We start from the raw sequence: 19,786 nt of genomic DNA on the forward strand, positions 1-19,786 counted from the left end.
TGGCCCAAAGTATTAAATTTGCTACATGCGCATTTTTAGAAAACTGCTCAAAATGGATTACATGGATGTGGAAGGATCAAACAAAATTGGAACATATATTTAATTTCTGAAACTTCCTGAACTTAGAAACTTTTTATTGACAGCAGTAGAACAATTAGGTATTTGCTGTTATTCCTGATAAGGAATACAATGATATATTTGCTGTTATTCCTGATAAGGGGCTGGTAAACTGCTGGTTGTATTATCACTTTTAAGAAACATCCCAAACCCCCAGCTGCAGGTCGCAAGCAAATTGTTGGATTACTTTGAACATAAGGGAGTAATTTTAAAAAGCATTATGGACAAAAATAAAATGTAAAATGATAGATCTGCTTTCTGCATTTGCGTCATAACTAAATCACATAAATTCTCAAGGAAATGATGTGCTTCTTTTTCAGAATAAGGTTGAAGGTCTCCGTGAGAATCTTTATTTTCTCTCAAAAGAGAACCTTTCAACAATGCTGGAAGTTATCCTGGAACACACAGAAGACTTCACAGACTCTGCCTATACCAGTCATGAGCACAGAGAGCACATTTTGGAGCTGTCTAAACAAGCTAAAATGGAACTAGAGCAGCTGGTTTCAGTGTGGATGCAAGCTGTAAGAGCTTTTTAGCAAAGTAAATCTTTTCATCTCTACTTTGAAAAGAAATTTTGAATGCAGTCTTTCTTCTGGTCTAGGAAGAGAGAACTGGGTGTATTCCTCACAGTGGGAGCTGATCAAGGAAGCCACAGTTTGTTCTGTGCTTTCGCAGCTTCCATATGTTCTGTCCTCCCCCTACCCAGTGGTATTGCTTCATTGATTCTTTGATGGCTAAATTAGGCTACTGATGGCAGTAGACTAATTTTAATGAAGATGAGAGTGTAAACAAGGCAGTGAACAGAAGTATCACTGCACAATCTTAAACAGTGAAGTCTTTTGGTTGAGTAGTTCAGAGATTTCAATTGTTTTGATCCCATAGCTGTGACCGCAGTTTTCTGTCTTGTTTTCAACTGAAACAGTTAAATTATTGCAAAGGGAAACATTGTAAAAAATTGCCTTGGTTTTAATATTACAGAGAGAGAAGAGAAACAGTAAGGCTATTTTTGTTTGTCCTTTTTACATTATTGAAATTATGGTAGCTTTTAGAAAAGAATCGTGTTAAGCCTGCCTCTATCATTTGTCTTACTTGTTCCTTGAAAATTATAGAAGATACATGCAAAAGGGGAAGCAAAAGCAAAGATGGTAAATGCAGCTTCTGGCTTTGATGCTGACTTGCTTTCAGTCTTGCTCCTGGGGATATGTGTAGCACAAGGTCTTATCAACACTACGAAATAAGGCAGATGTGTCCTAGTATAGGATGTTTACTTAACTGAGTGTATGTCTTATGAGAAAGCATTTTTGTTCCTTTTTTCCTCTTTGAATCAGGTACTGCTGTCAGGTGTTTTTAATGCAGTAGTGTAGTTTGAAGGGCATATAAATCTTACTGATAACACAGAATATTGTTACGACAAACAAGACACATACAGAATATCAATTTTATAGACTTCCTTTAACTATAGGAGCTAAACCTTTGTTTAGCTTGGTGTTGGTGGTTAGCCCTGGTAGGCAGCTGTGCAAATACTGCTCAGCAGTAACTAACACTGTGTTGTCAGCACTGCCTTTATCACAAATCTGAAGCAGCAGCATGCCAGATTTATAAAGAAAGTTAATTCTATCCCAGCCAAAACCAGGATACGTGGTTATTTCTTAGCTCTATTACTGGTGGAAAATAGTCACCTCTAAATAATTTACAGGCTACATTTCAAGAGATAGAAATGAGAGCCTAGTTCAAGATTATGCATATATATGATCTGTGAAAATAGTTGGACATGCACATGTGTGCTTATGCATTAAAAATTTTCATTAATAAATAACCCAGCCTAGTTGTGACTAAAGACACAGTAGCAGGTAAAATAGTAACAGCTTACTGAGGTGGATATTTGGTTTCAGCTCAACAGTTTCATTGCAAGGTGAATGTTCTGAAGAACCACTTATAATTCAATATAAAACATTTGGTATAACATTTTTAGGTACCACTTTATTTTAAAAGGATGTTTATATTAAAAAAAAAAAAAGCCTTAAATGATTGTTTTACTTTAGGGTGGTCACATAGATGATTTCTGGCAGATGTCAAGGAAACCCTTTTCCTGAAAAAAGCTCAGTGAGGTTTAGAAATAAATTCCTGTTGAACACAAGCAGTCAATCAGGTTGCCTCACAATTGGTTTTAGATTTAATTTGGTGATAAATGTTTCTATAAAAGAATTTTTCTAGTAGAATATAGACAGGCTGCATAAGTGAGAGCATTTCATCTAGAAAGAAAAGGCTGTCTTCTAAAGCTTCTTGAGCTAATGACATATGATGTCAGGGTGGGGTTTGCTGGGTTTTTTGTGTGACGTCTTGTTGGTTTCTTTCTTTGGTTTGTAGCAAAACCAAAAGACAAAGGATCTCATGGAAGACTTGGAAGTAGCCATTTTAAAAACATGCCAGTGCATGAATGAACTTAAAAGAGAGGTAAGTGCAGCTTCAGCAAAATGAAGTGAATAAAAATTTGAATTTCACACTTTCATCCCACTGTAAAATGGGGTACCCAAGAAGACTGTTGCCTGCTAATAGACAAGAGTAGCCGCATCAGAATTAGGTCACGAATCTAGCTACATCATCTTTGTCCTTACTGATTAGAAATCTGTTGGCTGCAAAGGTTCATTGCTGACCCAAAAAAGAAGTGTTTGGAAGCAAGTACTGTGTATGTAATCATTATTTTAAATGTAAAGGCAAACTTCCCTTGGGGATGCATACATCACTGTTTATAAATACATTTACTTCTAGTGTGTGCCTAAATTAATAAATTTGCAGTTTATTTGTATTTAACTTTTCCTATTGATTTCCTTAGCAGCAATATGTTATGACAGTGCCTTATACTCAGGGGTTTTTTCTCAGCAGTTGTCAGCTATGTGTGTGTCTGTAGTAAATCATTGTTCTTTTCCTAAGTGCGAGTATGCTGAGGTCAGCTTGCATACACACATGGAATAGCTGCCTCATTTGGTCCATGGGATGGACTGCACTTGATACTCAGGGTCGTCACCCTTCCTAGTGAGGATAGCATTGCTGCCTTGTCTGTTCCACAGAATGAAGCAAATACAGAATCTGATTTCTGGCAGCTTCCTAAATATTTGCACATGATTCTGCTATCTTTTAAACTGCTTCAAATTGCTGTTCTTTTAAGCAGAGGGAGAAATTAAGATTAAGAATAGCGAGTTTCAGCAGAGAGCAGTGCAAAGATATTAGAGAAGTGTGGTGAACTTGCTTAGGCTGAGCTGTCAGCTGCTGTAACTGGAAAATCTCAACTGCTGAAAAAATTGTGCTCCCCTTTTTTACCATAGGCAGAATGAGAAATTTTGTCTTCTGGACTGTAGTTCGTGCAGCTGTCCTGAAGATTTGAACAGTGCTTTCAATCTGTTTCAGTTCAGTTGCACTTCTGCTGTTAGGGCAGAGTGTTGGGCTCCAGAAAGTGGAGGATAGATAATTTTTGCGCTTTGTGCTGATTTGTAATTTGGTCACCATTATGGAGGAAATAGGCAGCAGTGCTTTGCCAAAGTGGCCTTCACTTTGGAATGTGAGCACTTCACAGTGCTGTGAGATTATCCTTTTGAGTAACATTTTTCCCAGGTGCTGAATGAGGTGGAAGAGTTCCCAGTCAAATTAGGATGTGACTGTTTAATTGCATAGATCATAAAGCCGCAGGTGTCTGGAATATGTTGTGTGAAAGAAAGGATTCATGCTCTTAGAAGTAAGTTCAGAGAATTATGTTGTTTTTGTTGTTCTCTGTGTAGTGATTGAATTGATCCCAGAGTGGCCATGCTTCTGTACATGGCTGAAGGCTCTCCTGTCAGTCTGACTTGGGGTGCCCCAGTGTATCAGTCAGGATTTCTACTGGTTAAATGCAAATACTGTGACTATAATTAAAATGTTTTTGAGAGCCTGAGTGGCTGAGAACAAAAGACAGCCTTGTTAAAGTAGTTAACTCTCTGTCTTTTTATGGAAGAAACAGAAGTTGTATTCCTTTCTTGAGATGATTTTACCGCTAATGATCAGAGACAGCATTAAGTAGAAGTGTATTTCTATTTTGGATCAGGATGAAAAGAATCTCTAATGAAAAGGTGATCTTTATGTAGTCTACATATAAATGAGAATTGCCAATTCCTACTCCAGCATTACAAGCCTTTCAGATATCCTTTCTTCAGAGTTGACTTCATTTCTGAGATTAGTGATTTGTGCTAATTTTTAATGCCATGTGAGCAATGTTATATAAATAGTTTATAACAAGTTGTCGTAGCTCATTTTTCCCCCTCTAAAAAACAATTGCAGCAGGTTTTGAGGCAATAGTTCAGTTGTCTTGTCCTTTGTGAAATTAAAAAACAAATCCAGAAGAACCTAATTCTGGGTGCACAGGAAGTACAGCCAGAGGAAGGGGGTAAAAATGGAATCCAGTGAATTAAAATCCCGAACATACCATTCCAGTAAAAACTCTTCTCTATGGAGTGAGTTCCAAGCTCGTCACATTCACAAGAGCTGGAAAAATACTTCCTCTTGAACACCAAGTTTGTTCTGTACTCAGTCTAGTCTAGCAAAGTGGGTGCAGTATTACAAGACTCACAGTAGTCCTATGAGCATATTCTGCTGTTTCTAAAGAGGTTGCTATTTTGGTTTTAGCAATGTTCTTAAGATGGGGCTGACTGCAGGGTGCAGGTAACCTAGTGACTAATTACTAGAACTAGCAGCAGCTGTCACTGATATCTGTTTGCAACCAGGGTCTTTCACAGTTTCTGGACAGTTTCTCAGTGTGTGTCTGGATTTAGAGATGTGTTTAAATGAGAAGCTTCTCCTTTCTTGTTGGGAGTGTAGGGAGATTGAGACTTCCTCAAGACCCATCTCCTTGTAGAAAAGGTGCTTTATACTTTCCTAAGGCTCTGTCACAGACTGATTATATTCAAGCTTTTCTCTGCATCACTGATAATTCCAATTTCTAATATGTTATAAATTCAGTTTTGTGTGGCTTCAGTCTGATTTACACAGTTCAATGTGTGTTCTTTAGGAGAAGTGGAATGGCCATTGTGCTTTCCTTCTGCAGAACTTGGTGACCCACAGATTCATGCACCTGGTTTTTCCTCAGCTGTAACATCATCAGAAAGCAGTGGTGTGATAACTTCATGGCCTCATTTCACCCAGCTGCTCTTTTGTTTCTCTCCATATTTGGTTGTGAAGTTGTTTTTTCTCGTTTGTGGGGGAGAGTTTTTTGGCTTTTTGGTTTTTTTTTATTGCAGTGGATTTTATCTTTGAATAGTAATTGAAGAAAAACTCCGGATAATAAGCAAGCTGTATATGAGCTTTCATGTCAGTGAAGTTTTTGCTTCTTGACAAATTAATCTGTCTTTTAAGCTTGTTTGACTTGGTACTGGATAGACTTTTTTTTTCTGTTCCATGGTTTATCTCTCCTTCTTTTAATGCTATTCAAGGTCCACAGTGCAGCAACATCTCTGGCAGCAGATCTTCTAAAATACCATACAGATCATATGGTTCTCAAAGCATTAAAAATCACAGGAGTAGAAGGAAATCTTGAAGCTGTAGCAGAATATACTTGCAAGCTATCAGAGCAGAAAGAACAGCTTGTTGAGGTGAGTTCACACCTGCTTTCATTGTATAGAACACTTAGAAAATGCGTGGCTGGATTTGCATCAGTCTGTTCTTTAGGAAGGCTTTGGTCTGTTTTTGCAATTTTATTTTATTTTCCTAGTATGCCTTTGAATTTTGGATTGTTTTTGTCAGAATCTGAGCCAGATACGTCACTGTGGCATGCAAGCATTGTAGAAGGGATTTACATTTGTGCCCAATTCTCCTCATGGATCTTGACTCAATCTGTATGTAGACATTTGGCCTAAAATATTAATTAAAAAAGTAAGTTTCTAGGTCCAAGAGGAAATTGTCACCCCTTTTTTTCAAGCAGCAGGCATCCAGCAGTAGCTGAATCCCGGTATACAAGAATGCTGGAGATACACAGTTAAGTTTCTTAATGCAGTGAGTTTGATTTTTTTGAAGATTAGTCAAGAGGGCTGCTGAAAATCTTCCTCCTTTGTGAAAAGCAGTGTGTGGAGGGGATGTCAGCCACATGTACTTTGTTGCTGTCTCTCACAGATGAGCAGAGACACCTATGCCAGCAGGGGACATACAAATATAGATCACTTTGATCTGAAATATGGTGATGCCAGCAGCTGTATTTGCATGGTATCCAATACTCATTTCTAAAAAATTATGATATATAGGGTTTGAGGATTCCTCCCAGAACTATGAATATGCAAAAGCAGCACCCTTGAACTTCCAGGACTGGCAGAACAATGCTTTGAATTTTTAATTTCAAATTTAATGTCTCTTTGATCTGTGACTATCTAGTGTTCTAGTGAGACATTAAATTTTTTTTCCAGGCATAACCAGAAGGTTAAATCAGTGCTTGTGTGTGAGACCTTGCAGCATGTCTGATGATGTGCAATAAGTTTCATATGTGCTGTCTCTGTCTTACAAATTCCTTTTGATCTGAAAACTTCCATGTTCCTTTCAACCCAAAGTTCACTCCTAATCTTCCTTAAAAAATGATGAAGGAAACAGTATTACTTCCCAAACCAATTTGACACTGATTTGCTCGAAGATAATTTAGTCCATTGGATGATGATGAAAACCTAAATTTTCCAGGTGGTTGCTTATTGCTGAATAAGTGTGTTCTGCTAAAGTTATTTATTCTACAGTTTTTCCAAGTTCTATATCTGTGTGTTTACTTTCAGTTTTATTCAGTCATAAATATGTGAAATTGTTTTTGTTTTACTTTAGTTATTAAGACTTTCTTTTCTGTTAATGGTTTTCCACACCTTTCAAGTCAGGATTTAGCCCCATTTTTATTATTAATTCTCCCTGAGAAGCAGCCAGCTGTGCAGTCCCCAGGAAATACTTGAAAGGGCAATCAATAACTTTGTGTTTGTTTGTACACCTTATTTTTGTATGTACACCTTTTCTCACTACTAATAGATGCACATTTTTTACAATTCTTTTAATTTTTTTAAAATAATTCAGATGTGTCGCTTACTGAGGCATGTTTCTGGAACTGAGCCCCTTGAGATAACTTGCATACATGCAGAGGATACCTTTCAGGTCACTGGCCCACAGGTATGTTCAGCTTTTAACTGGCCTCCTCTGCTACACATAAATCAATAAAAATTACTTGTGTGAATTTTTAGGAGACCTAATGTTTACCTGTTCAAAGCATTGACTTCTAAGAAGGAATTTTGCTCTAGTGCTGTGTGGGAGCTAAAAGAACACACAGGGAAGGTCAGCAAGCCTGCAGTTGTCAGATGAATACACTACGAAGACGTAATGGTAGCAGTTTAATTCTGTGTTTTGCCTGGGGAGGCATTTGTGAACTCATGTGGAACACTATGTACTAGGACTTACAGGAGCAAATGCTTTGTTCTTTGTCCAGATAATTTCTGCTGCAGAAACCCTGGCATTACATCCATCTAGCAAGATTGCAAAAGAAAATCTTGAGGTGTTCTGCGAGGCCTGGGAGTCTCAACTGAGTGACATGTCTCTGTTGTTAAGAGAAATCAACGATGTGTTTGAAGGAAGAAGAGGTAAGAAGGCTGTGTAGAAATAGAAAAATGTAATTTCAAATCTAAGAATTTTAAGTGTGATTTAGGAAGTTCTGTTTTCTTAAGAATGGAGTGCAGGAAACAGTTCCATATCCTGTGGGATCTAGGTAGTAATACACAAATATGTTGGGTTTGTATAGATGTTAAATCAGGCTGCTTATTGGATTTTTTCAAATAAAAGCAACCAAACATATAAAGGCCTGATTTATGTAAGATTAGCTATGTTTAATTTTCTGCACTGAGATTAGTTCTAGCAAAATCGATTGGAACTGTTCAAAGGACGCAAAAGTGTTTGACTCAGTTCTTTGCCAGCACTGTCCAAATACAAGGGGTGGTAGGGCTTTCACCCACCCCTTGTTTTCTCTTGCACATATCATCAATTCATGACAGTCAAGATACAACTTGAATTGTGACATGTTTAATTCATGTCCTGTATTTGTAGAAAATACATATATACATATATGTTCTATACTGTCAGCTTGCCTTGTATTCACTTCATAATGTAGTGAATGTAGTTGTTTGATTTTTAAACTGCTGTCCTTTCTCCTGGATGGAATTTCTGACGACTCTGCACAATCTTGGGATATTTTCTCTGGTTGGTAAGTTTATTGGTATTTGTACAACATGTAGAAGAAAAGCTTGGAATCTTAAGGAAAAAAAATTCTGTGTCTACTTTTAGCATAGGGTAATTTACCTTTAAAATTGAAGGCATTTTGGTTTTCATTTTTATACCACATAATTTTCTTTCAGATTATTTCTTTAGTGTAGCCTGTCACACTTCTTGTGGCTATGTCTTTGTTTCAGTCTTTAGGGTATAATTGCATACAGATAGAATGTAATGTATAATAATACTGAATGTCTTGTATTTTAAAGAAAATTGCTCAGGTTCGAAAGCTTAGATTTAGCTAAATATGGGCACTTAATTTTTTGTGTCTAAGATACAGAAAATGTAAATCCTTATTCAGGTTAGATGACACTTTATCAATGATACAATACTTCATCTTGCTATTGAGACCTCTTTTCATTTGTAAGGATTTTGTAGTTTAAGTTTCTGTTCTTGATTATTTGTGTGAGCAGTTCTTTGCTGCCAGCATTTTGAGCACAGCAGCAACCAGTCACAGGGTGTAATATCTTAAATTGTTGCTGCTGGTTGGTGAATGAGTGTGTGCCTGAGCCTCGTAAAAGACTTGTAAAAAGAAAACATATGTTGAAATTCTGAGTGGGTTTACAATAATTGTGTGTACTTCAGGTTATTGGCAGTTTGAGACTTCTGAGGAAAACGTGATTGTTATCCCAGCTGTTCTTCCACCTTGTACTGAAATACCACATAAATATGTGCAGAGAGCCTGTTTATGGGCCTTTTAACTTTCAGGAGATTTTTTGTTTGTTTTGAGAGCCAGGGTCAAACTCGCTTTCCTTAAAGAGAATATTTTATAACATGAAACTCAAATTATGCTATTATGCTATTGTAAATTTGTTAGAATAAATTTTGAATCTTTAGGAATTTGGAATCTACTGATCATGCAGTATCTGATTTTTTTCATATTCATACAATGGTCTAGCAAGGTTGAATGATAACCTTTTTATATATTTATATCTATCTCTGTGTGTGTGCATACATATATATATAGATATTACTGTATTTAAAAATAATAGGAAGAGAACCATGCAGCCACAGCAAAGCATATCCTTGGCTCTCCAAACAAATTGTTCTTGATGTCAGATGCCCAGCCTCCTCTGTAGTTAATAGCTTTCTCTTGGGGCTGCTGGTGGCAGATAACGCATTTTCCATAAGTGGTATTTTCCACTTTCTTTAAAGGATCATTTCACAAGGGCAGCCCAGTGTCCTTGCTTGAAGGAGGGAAAGGAGAGTGGGTAGGTGTTGCTGAACAGGTTGGAGGCCATCATGAGTGATGCAGTGAAGACTTCTCTTGTTTGGCATAACCACACAAGTGTGTTCTTGTTAGTGGCTCTCATTTCCTCAGTCTTTCTTTCAGCATAAAGTGTTCTGATACCATCACTGGTAAGATACTGAGCATTGCCTGTGTTCTCTCTGTGGCCTTGGTTGTGTTACATCTTGTATCACCAAAACACTGTTAAGAAATCTCAATTTTCCTTGTCACATGGCCCAGACTTTCCTCTGAATCTGGAGTTTTTCATAGTTGCCACCAATTATGTCCTTAGAAGTAATTTGGTGTCTTATATCCACCTGTCTTCTGCAGTTTTCCTCTCTCTTGTGGGCTAATCTGGCTTTATTTGTTTGTTTTCTCTTATTGGACTCCCAAGTGACTCTTGTCATTAAAAAAAAAAGGAGAGGAAAAATCTCACCTGAACACCCTCACCTTTTTTCTACCAGAAAATACCCTGAAGTTACTTTGCCACTTCCAACATTTTTCTTCTCCAAGAAAACACACGTGGTGATCCAGTAAATAAATGAAACTAACATATTTACTTGCTAAGAGGTTATAGTAGTGGCATTCACAAAACTTTTGCCTCCAAACACAATGGAGTGTCACAATATTTGATAAGGCTTTATTCTTCTCGTAATTCATTATACTTGTCTTAATGTTGAGGTTGGTAAAGTGTCTTTATTTTACAGACTAAAATGTATCAAGTGCTTTATTCATAGTAAAATTGTGACTGTATGTAAGAAGAGATAGAATTACAGTAAGAGGTATATTATTTTTTTCTTCTCAGTTTAAAATCTTGTATTTTTGTACTACCAATTTAAATGTTTGGCTTTGTTAGAGAGTTCAGAATACAGCTTAAGATGCAAAAATTGAATGGTGACTAAATGTGCTGGACACATCAAATAAAAGAAGCATTTTTCGGATTACACTAGATTCACATTGTTTATACTCATTTCTTTGTTTTCACGAGCAATTGCGTAACTCCTTTATCCAGTGCGGGTTTTTTTCATAACATAAAATGAGGTATTTCTCATGCTGAGGCTCCAAATGCACATGGGAGGAGCTGGATTTAACTTGAAAGTGAAGCAATATTTTACTCAATTTTAATGAAATTATACCAGAACATGCCCAAATTGAAAAGGGCTTCTCCAGGGTAGCAGGATTCAGAGGCACAACGAAGTGGGGGAGGTTGGTGAGCACAGCACAGCCCAGTAAAACCCTCATTTGTATTTGGGAAATATTCCTGTACCGTGCAGAACCGTACAGCAAGGTAGAGTTGTCCTTCTTTGCTCGGTCCTAAACCACTTAATCCAGTGGTGAGGAGGCCTGTTCTCCACAATGTTGGTGTGTCCAGGCTGGGATGAAGAGGTTGGCAGGCTCCTCAAGAGGGGTAACCCTTCTCTCCTGCCAGGCATGGGAAGTTTGATTCTGCCCACAGAGGGATTGTTTGGTTCATTTCCATTTGGTGCTTAACTCTGAGGCTCTTGCACTTTGAGATGAACCACATGACAAAAGTACCTTTCATCAATCCAAGCTGCTGGATATCAGCCAAGCTCTTTTTTCTAATGTTTTGCTTTGAACATGGTGGAGAAGAATGTGAATAAGTGATCCTCTGGTTTGCTGCCTTGTAACTGGGGTAAGAAGTGAGAGAATGGTTTCTGAAGATTACATACTTCTCTGCTCTCCTCTTTTGTTTTGCCCACTTGATTTGAGAGGACTTGAATGACCATGAGATTTCTGAAGGGCTGTAGGTGATGAATAGGTGATACAGATCAGAATTAGGAAGCTCAAATTCCAGGAAGAAGAGTGAAGCAGGCATGCTGCCACACTCTCAGAGAAGAAGTGACATCAAAAGTGGGAATTGAAAGTTGAAATAGGGGTATTATGGAGGGAAAACCAGGACTGGAACTAGTAGAAAGCAGAAAATTGGAAGACAGAGAATGAAATAATGAAAATTAATTTTCAGTGAAAAAAAAATTTAAAAAGGAGAAACATGTTTAAGAAAACACATTAGGAAAAACAAAGGCAGAGTAAAATAAAAAGATGACCACCATGTGGTGAAAAAAGCCTCTTGATATAATAAAAGATCTGACACTGAAACTAAGGAAATTAAATATACCTAAAAAATTATGTATGTATATTCTGCTAATGGAATCAAATAAAAGTTCTGTGACTACACTGATGGAATTAAGTATTTTCTGATTAAGTAGGATTATCTCTGACCTGAGTTGATCTGCTCCTTTGAAAGGTCTTGGTATCTGTGGGTCCAGTGAAGTGTAGTTTTTGTGTGCATATTTTGTGATCCTTAGGGTTTTCTAAAATGTTCCAAGAAATAAGTAGTTAGATCTTTCTTCTTTTTGATTATGGTTGACAATGAAACCCTGCTAAGGTAAATAATGAGAATTACTAGAAGCACAAAGGCAGTTTTTATTTTCTTCTGTTTGCCACCACTTTTCATTTGGTTTCCATTAATTCTGAATGCCTGCCTTGTGTGTGCAAGTACTGTGTCATTGCAGTGAGCATTTTTATTCCATTTGTTATGTCAAAGCTTTCTGTGTTTGAACTTTTTAACAAGACACAACATGTTTTTACATAGCTCCAAGGAGATCTTTTATGCTGCAGCATTTAAAACTGCAATTTCACTTTTGTTCTTGGTATGTCTTACATGCCCTTTAGCTGATGTTTTGATGTATAGGATGTTGTAAATGACTTCTCATAATTTGTATTGGTCTTTAGGGGAGAAATCTTGCTTGGATACATGTTTGGGCCATTAATATCTGAACAACACTGCATTCTGAAAAAAAAATGGTTATGCAGCTTGTGCCCTGTTAGCTCATTCATCTTGTGCAAAACTGCATAGGGGAAGGAAAAAGTGATCTTAGGAAGGAAGGTTTCCGTTTTTCAAGAGGGTTGAAGGACACTTGTTGGCATCCTAAAATTGTAGGAGTCAGTTGCCTAGATACAGAGATTTTGATCTTCCTGTTGTGTCAGGAGATAAAGGGCATGCTTTCAAAAAATCCTGAATGCACAAAAGGACTGTCTTCTGAGGACTCAGAATGGAATTTCTCTAGGAGCTGATACAAGAGGAGGAATTAGCAATTGTAGCAACTGAATCTATTGTAATAAATGCAAATCTTCGTAGACTATGATATCTTCTGGTAATTGAAACTCTAATCTTAGGCTGTTAGCCCAGGTAGTGTTTCTTCTTGAAAATAAAGTCTTATCAACTTTTAGGTAACACCCAAAAAGGATTTTTTTTCTTTCTTAATTTATTTTGCTCAGACTTGGAATATTGTAGGCTCCTGGCAATACAAGAAACAATTCAGTAAGTGTGTAAAATGCTGCAAAACTTCCTTCTTCATAAAATACAGCACACATGGGATACGTATAGTACAACATGAGAGTTTTATTTGCATTACTTAGGAAAACCTGCCTATGTATTTCTCACTAGTGGCACTGTCTACTCCAAATTTCAGACCATTCATCCCATGCCAAGAAAAGCCATACATGGAGTTACAATTTTATGTTCTGTATTTTGCAACAAAATGAGTGCATGTAGCTAGTGAGTCATGGGAGAGAGTTGCTTTACTTGCCTTGTGAAAAACATGCTGGAGACTAGAAGTATTACTGAGGGAGATGTTCAGAGAAGCTTTCTTAATTGCCAGTTGCTAAAATCTGAGCAGTACAGAGCTCTTGGCCTGTCTCTGAAAGCATGAGACAGAGGATCTTCTGCAGTATTCAGAGAGGAGGAATTACAGGTAAGTAATTTGCTTTTATACTACTGCAATTTTAGGAAGGATGAAGTAAGGCATTTGATCCCACTGATTAAAATCTGTATATAAAGTTTGGTATAAACCTGTGTGTTCTTCATAGGAGAGAAGCGTGTCTACCTATCACTGCCCAGACCAGGGGTAAGTTGCTTTTGGGTTTTTTGTATTTACTTTGTATTTGCTGTTCTCTGTTTGATTTCTTTCCTTGTCACAACTCGATGGGGACATAACAATAACTTGGTAACATGCATCCTGACTGGATGGCTGACAGTAAAATATCAAAGTTTGTCAATTTATTAAGTGAATAATAAGCAGGCTGAAGACAAATGTAACTAGTTATGTTATGTGCTTTAATCACTTTGATTGTACATAAACTTTAATTCCTGTTCATTAATTTTTTACCACATACTCTGCTCTCATGCTATGTAACTAAAAAGTGCATTGTTGCTATTAAAACAGTAGGAATAAGCTGCAATACACTGCAAAATTAAAAGAAAAAATAAATCATACTACCAAGACTTAACATTGTAGCTTGAATTAACCTATTTGAAACAAGGGTTCATGTTCGAGCCTGTTGTAGCCTTTTTAAATAATGGGTTCTTGTTTCCTTCCTTGATCTTAAGTGTGTTTAATGTAGAGCAAAAAGTTACACCAAATACCCAGTTTTTATGTGTGAGGTAATTTAATATCTTTAGCTGATCATAATTGATATTGCACTGTTTTTGAGAGCATCTGTGTGTTAGGAAGCCTCCTAAATCTTGATAGTGTCATGTAATCAGTCATTTGATTCACTTGCTGTGATCTGAATCTTTCCATGAGTAGGAAAAAGGGAAAGAATGGCCTCAAAAGGTACAGTAAGCTCTATCTTGTTTCTTTCTCTCCTTGCTTTTTTTCCTTAACCTGTAGAGAAATTTGGGTTTGAAATGGTCCTCTGTCTCCATGTCTTCTGTTGTGTAATTCTACAGCTTCAAACACAACTTCTGACTCTTAATGAAAAGATAAAATCTTTATAAATCCAATATTTATAAAAAAGTTTTATAAAGCCAATCTGTGGATTTAAATAGAATATGTTAGGCTGCATGAGTATGGGTGAATTTCACAGTTATGGAGCTAAATACTGAAACTTTGGATAGGGTTCCTGTCCCTGACCAGTCTGACTAGGACACACAGCTTTTGGACGTCATAATTTAGAGATCAAATGTTTGAAGTCAGAGTCCCACTGATTCATATGTTTTTAAAAATATTCAATAAAAATTTTGTGATCAGCATTTAAACAGTTCTGCTTTATATTGTTTGAAAGGTTTCTGTCTTCTTTTTGAATTTCGCAAGATACTTAACATTGTGGAGAGTTACAAATGCACAGTTTGAAAGTAGACTGGAAATATAGATTGCATCCACAGGACACCAGAGTTTCTTCACAGAGTGATTTCTTTGCCTAGCTGATGCTCTGAGCTTTGGAATTGCCTCTCCTCCCGGTGTTGTTCCTCTCAGCAGAGCCTCTCCTCCCCCCACTGCCACCACAGATTTGCTGTGCCTGGCTGACGCCCACGCCGTCCCCGCACAGAGGCCACACTGTTCCTGCCAATCTAATTAGATCACATGTTTTGTTACATCTGTTTAATTGCCACTCTGCTGTTTGCTGGTAATGAGTGGCAACCTAGACCATGCTCTAGATGAGGGCCACAGCAGCAGTGATGATTCATGTGTGTACTTAATGCATATTTTCTCTCTATAGTTTAAAGGGTTGAATCATGTTTTAAAAGCAGAATAATGTATCTACTGACCTGACTTTTAATAATAGTACTATTAAAATAATGCAAGGGAACACTAGAGTGGAGAAAACTGCAAAAATATTCTGAGCTTCCTTTAGTTATTTGTGAATGGAAAAACTTACTTGCTGTAACCAGGGCTGGTTTTCTTGAATACCCTTCCTTGACTCTGCAGCTTAAATATTTGCCATACCTTCTAGGCCAAAATTTGTGTTTACAAACAAATCTAGTTTGGTTTTGTCTTCCTTTCTTCTTTTAAGGAAGACAAAAACTGCCTTGAAAACAGCATTTCTGAAATTGCATTTCTAATATGCAGTATAGTCAAATCACAATTAAGAGTTCAGTCATTTGTGCTAAATGTTTCAGTATGAGATCAGCATTTCTAATACATAGGCAGAATTGTCTAATCTGGGTAGACATTCATAAGATTCAGAATATTTAAACATTTTTGGATGGGAAAAGAGATACGGCAGAAAGTTAAACTGTGCACTGAATTGCACTAGGAACTTCAGTATGAGTACTTTTGCTCAGATTCTTGAAGTGAGAAATGGAAATGGGACCAGAATCTCATTTCGGATGCTGTTCACAATGAACAGTGTTCTTTCTTTGTTTGTTGTTTGTTGTTTTTTTTTCCTGCACGCATTACTAAACCTAATTTGCCCAAGTACTCCTACGAATGAATAGCAGTAGGCTTTTTTCAGAGTTTTTCAGAATCTCAGACAAGGCTCTCAGCTGGACACTGAGATTATCCAGCTTCCTCCTGTGCCTCACACCTCTCCAAGTTATGACACCAATTTTGTGCTACTCCTCTGCAGTCCAGTGGTTTCTGAATATGAACTGTGCCTCCCACGTCTGGTGGTTTTGCTGTCTTTGCACAGTGACAGCACCAGCACATGAAATTAAAGCCAAGAACAGCAAATAATTATGAAAAAATTATGAATTACTGCATAAGTGTGTCATGCAGTTGGCAAGCAGTGCCTTACCAGGTAGTCCACTCACATCAGTACCACTAATTATGAGCTAATATTTGGCTTGCAGCCAGACTTATGTTTTGGATAGTTCATGACAAAAAAAGAGAAGGAAACCCATGAGAAGATCAGTGTCAGTATTTGCTTACAGCTGCTTCTCGAGAGTGACACAATAATGGGCTTCCTCCTCACAGCAGCATTCATATGGGTGGTAGCCTAGGTCAGCTTGCTATTAGCCAAATCAGCATTCTTGTTATATCAGTACCATCCCTGATAGAAAAATCAGTACAGGAGTACTTGCTTAAGACTGTTTAGTCCTGAGTATTATTGAGGATTTACAGGGTAAAGGGAAGAGACTGTACTGCATTAGGAAGTGGAGCCTGAGAACTGTGGAAGAGGTCTTTTCCTTGCAGTTTCAGGGCATCTGCACCTGCCATTTCAGGACAGACAGATGAGAACAGGTTCTCAGTTTCTGAGAAGTTTGTTTGAACCTCTGGAACTCTCCTGCAGCCTTTCTCTGAATATAGAGCTACCTCTTTAAGATTTGCAAGTAAAATTATTACAAATTCCTTTTATTTAAAAATATTATTTTTTGTTTGAAACAGAAGCATAATGCAAATCTGAAAGCATTAAAGCCAGTCAAACTAGATTCTGAGGTAAGATGGCATCATTTTAGTAAAAAAACTCCTTTCATATTTTTATCTTGTCTGAAAATGTGTTTTTAAGTGTCATAAATATGGTTGCCATTTACAGGAACAGGCGAAAATTGCAAAACTTGGATTAGAATTGCATCTGCTAACATCTGATGTGGATTCTGAGACAGAGAAATGGGAGGATCAGGAGAATGAGATTGTGCAGCATGGACAAGGCATGTCAAGTATGGCCTACTCCATGTATTTATTTACCAGGTAATTACAGTACACATGGCAAATTTTGGTGGGAAAAAGAGTAATAACCGTATTTATAAGAAAGAACAAATTTTCATTTTCAGAGCGTAATAATTGGGACCATTTTAGAAAGGAACTTGATTCTGTCTGGCTTTATAAATTTTGTAAATTTCTAAACTGTTTAAAAAATCCCTAATTTTAAACCCCACTTTCTTTTTAAAGGGCTAAACACCGGTTTCATTGAAGGGCAAAGGGCATCTATTTAAAAGTCTCTTGAGTACAGAAAACATTTTAAGAAATATCTTCATAAATACATTGAAAATTAAGGGAATTAAAGCATAAGTATACCTGTAGATGAGATAGAATGGTAGATGAGAATTGCTGATCCTTGTACTGAAAATTGTTTATCTGAAACTTACCTGTGCAATGTCAGCTTTCTTTCTTGAAGAATTTAGGTTTGCTTGGTTTTTTTTTTTTTACCAGAGTTGAGATTTCTTTTTTGTTACTTACTAGTCCAATAATACTCATTATGCTGGAGATGTGGATTTCTAGTCTTGTTCAGCTTATGAGAACAGAGCCATTGTTAATTCCCCAACAATGCTGTAGCTACTGAGGTGTTTGTGTATAATATTTAAGTCAGTTCTTGTAGGTAGTTGTGTCTAGTATCTTCTAAAAGACTGATATTTACAGTTCACTGGTGTGAACTGTAAAATGTTCAGTGGTGAGACTATAATTTTTTGAAGTAGCAAGCAGTATAATCTGCAGTCTGTAAATGGCGTATCCTCTGCTTTTGTTATTTTTCACAGAGGAGAAGGACTTTTGAAAACTACTCAAGATTTATTTCATCAGGCAGAGGTAATGTATTTTTAACAAAATAGGACGTAGACACTCTGAGTGAAGCCAAACAGAACTTCAGTGTCTGATTCCTTACACATAAGTAAAATGTACCATGAATTGACTGGCAGCTGTAGATTTTGAGCAGCCTAACTCTGATATATATTCTGAAAGTGAACTTCCAATGTTCCAGTAGTAGCTTCAGACAGGATGATTACACTGATAGATTCCAGCTAGGAGGAGGGATAGCAAACTGGCATTATGGCATATACAGTGGACTTCAACACATCTGTAGTATTTGTTGTGTCACACAGCTCAGTCCCTGGTAGTGTTAACAGATACTAAATCCTAGTCTGAGCAGTAGGATTTTCATGGGAAAGAAAGAATATATAAAAACTTGCACAATGCAAACAGAAGAGCCCAGATGAAGGGATGTGGCATGCTATTTCCAGGATCCATAACTGTATGTAACAGGAGACTGGTTACCTTTGAAAGGACAATAAACAAAGAGGCCAGGTGTCATAAAAAAAAATTGGTGAGCTGCCATGGTGCAAAAAGTAATTGGAAGTTGGGGGTTTTGTTATATGTAAAGGGAAAGCCTTTAAACTCTGCTTATCTGTGAGGAAGGCAGTTTGCAGTGTAGTTGTTATTTCAGAAGTCACTGTAAACTGCTGACTTGTGAATTGTAGACATTTATTATTACAAGTATTTCCTGCAACCTTTTTACTTAAAAGCACGCTATTAAACCAGGAGGGAAAAAGGCTTACCTTCTGTTGTGATTCGTTTTGTTACATGCTTTCTCCTCCTTTCAGATTTTTGCCACAGAGGGCACAAAGCTTGCTTCAGCTCTTCATGCTCTTTCTGATCAGGTGATGTATCTTATGACATCAGTGATACTGCTTAGAAGTTGCTTGTGCTGTCTTCTCCCTTAACTTGATGCTGGAGTCTTTAACACAGAGTTATTTTGTCTTCCTGGACGATGTACCAGGTACGTGAAGATGACAAGCCTTTGCTTCTGTTGGAGGCTGAAAAACTCATCTCTATGTGCAAGCAGCTCCAGGCAACAGCTAAAGCTTCTGCTCAGGGTAAAAGTGCTACATTTACAAAGGTAAGGTAAAAAATTATATATGTTTCTCAAAGTAGCACCTAACTTGTTTTGAAATAAAGTAATTTACTAATTTATGCTCCAGTTAAATTATGGAATCAGGTTGTAGTAGTATTGTAATCCACTAGAATTCCGTTCAGAGAAACAGGAACTGTAATTAGGTGTACCCCAGTATGGACTTCAGCGATCAAAATTTTAATGATTGTAATATATATTTCCACCACTGTAATAATTACTGTTATTACTGTTACTGATGCTTAATGTAAATGTAACAAATTCTAAACCCCCAACTCCACTGCTGAAACGCAGTTGCTTTTCAGCAGGCAGCATCTACCCTGGACTGCACAGGTTTTTTTTTGATATTCATATTTGCTATAAATAACTACATAGACAGCTGCCATGAAAGTTTCATCACTGTTAACACAAGAAGTTGATTTGCAAAGATCAGAGGGGATGAATATCCCTGAGCCAGCAGCGATCAATGTGAGCAAGACCATTTCCATGCAGCTGGATGTTTGTTTGCACATGGCTGTGGAAAAGGTGTTTCAGTTTTACAGCAGAGTGTGGAAACTGGCTAAAGCATGCAAGCCACTCAGAACCAAACCGAGCACCTTGGGGCTACTGCATGGTTTGTTTTACACCCTCTAAATTAAATGGGAACTCCAGTCTGTTTATACAGTGATGTATCAGTACATAGCAGTAACAGGTTCTCAAATTAATGTCGGAGGGCTCAGACTTGTGACCTGTGCTGACTGTTAAGATTTAAGATAACTTTTAGTGTAACATCAAACT

General features: G+C 37.2%; 1 protein-coding gene across 1 annotated transcript in view; it reads left to right on the forward strand.

Annotated features, from left to right (window-relative positions):
* CTNNAL1 (catenin alpha like 1) overlaps positions 1-19,786 on the forward strand; it is a 56,298-nt gene that overhangs the window by 35,704 nt on the left and 808 nt on the right. The window contains exons 7-17 of the mRNA XM_030971300.1: positions 438-638; positions 2,485-2,571; positions 5,574-5,732; positions 7,177-7,269; positions 7,583-7,733; positions 13,535-13,572; positions 16,774-16,824; positions 16,922-17,076; positions 17,862-17,910; positions 18,702-18,758; positions 18,878-18,997. Coding sequence (XP_030827160.1) covers positions 438-638; positions 2,485-2,571; positions 5,574-5,732; positions 7,177-7,269; positions 7,583-7,733; positions 13,535-13,572; positions 16,774-16,824; positions 16,922-17,076; positions 17,862-17,910; positions 18,702-18,758; positions 18,878-18,997 — 1,161 coding nt within the window. The remainder of the gene's footprint in view (positions 1-437; positions 639-2,484; positions 2,572-5,573; positions 5,733-7,176; positions 7,270-7,582; positions 7,734-13,534; positions 13,573-16,773; positions 16,825-16,921; positions 17,077-17,861; positions 17,911-18,701; positions 18,759-18,877; positions 18,998-19,786) is intronic.

The sequence above is a fragment of the Camarhynchus parvulus genome, chromosome 2 (assembly GCF_901933205.1).
Source record: "Camarhynchus parvulus chromosome 2, STF_HiC, whole genome shotgun sequence".
NCBI classification, from domain to species: Eukaryota; Metazoa; Chordata; class Aves; order Passeriformes; family Thraupidae; genus Camarhynchus; species Camarhynchus parvulus.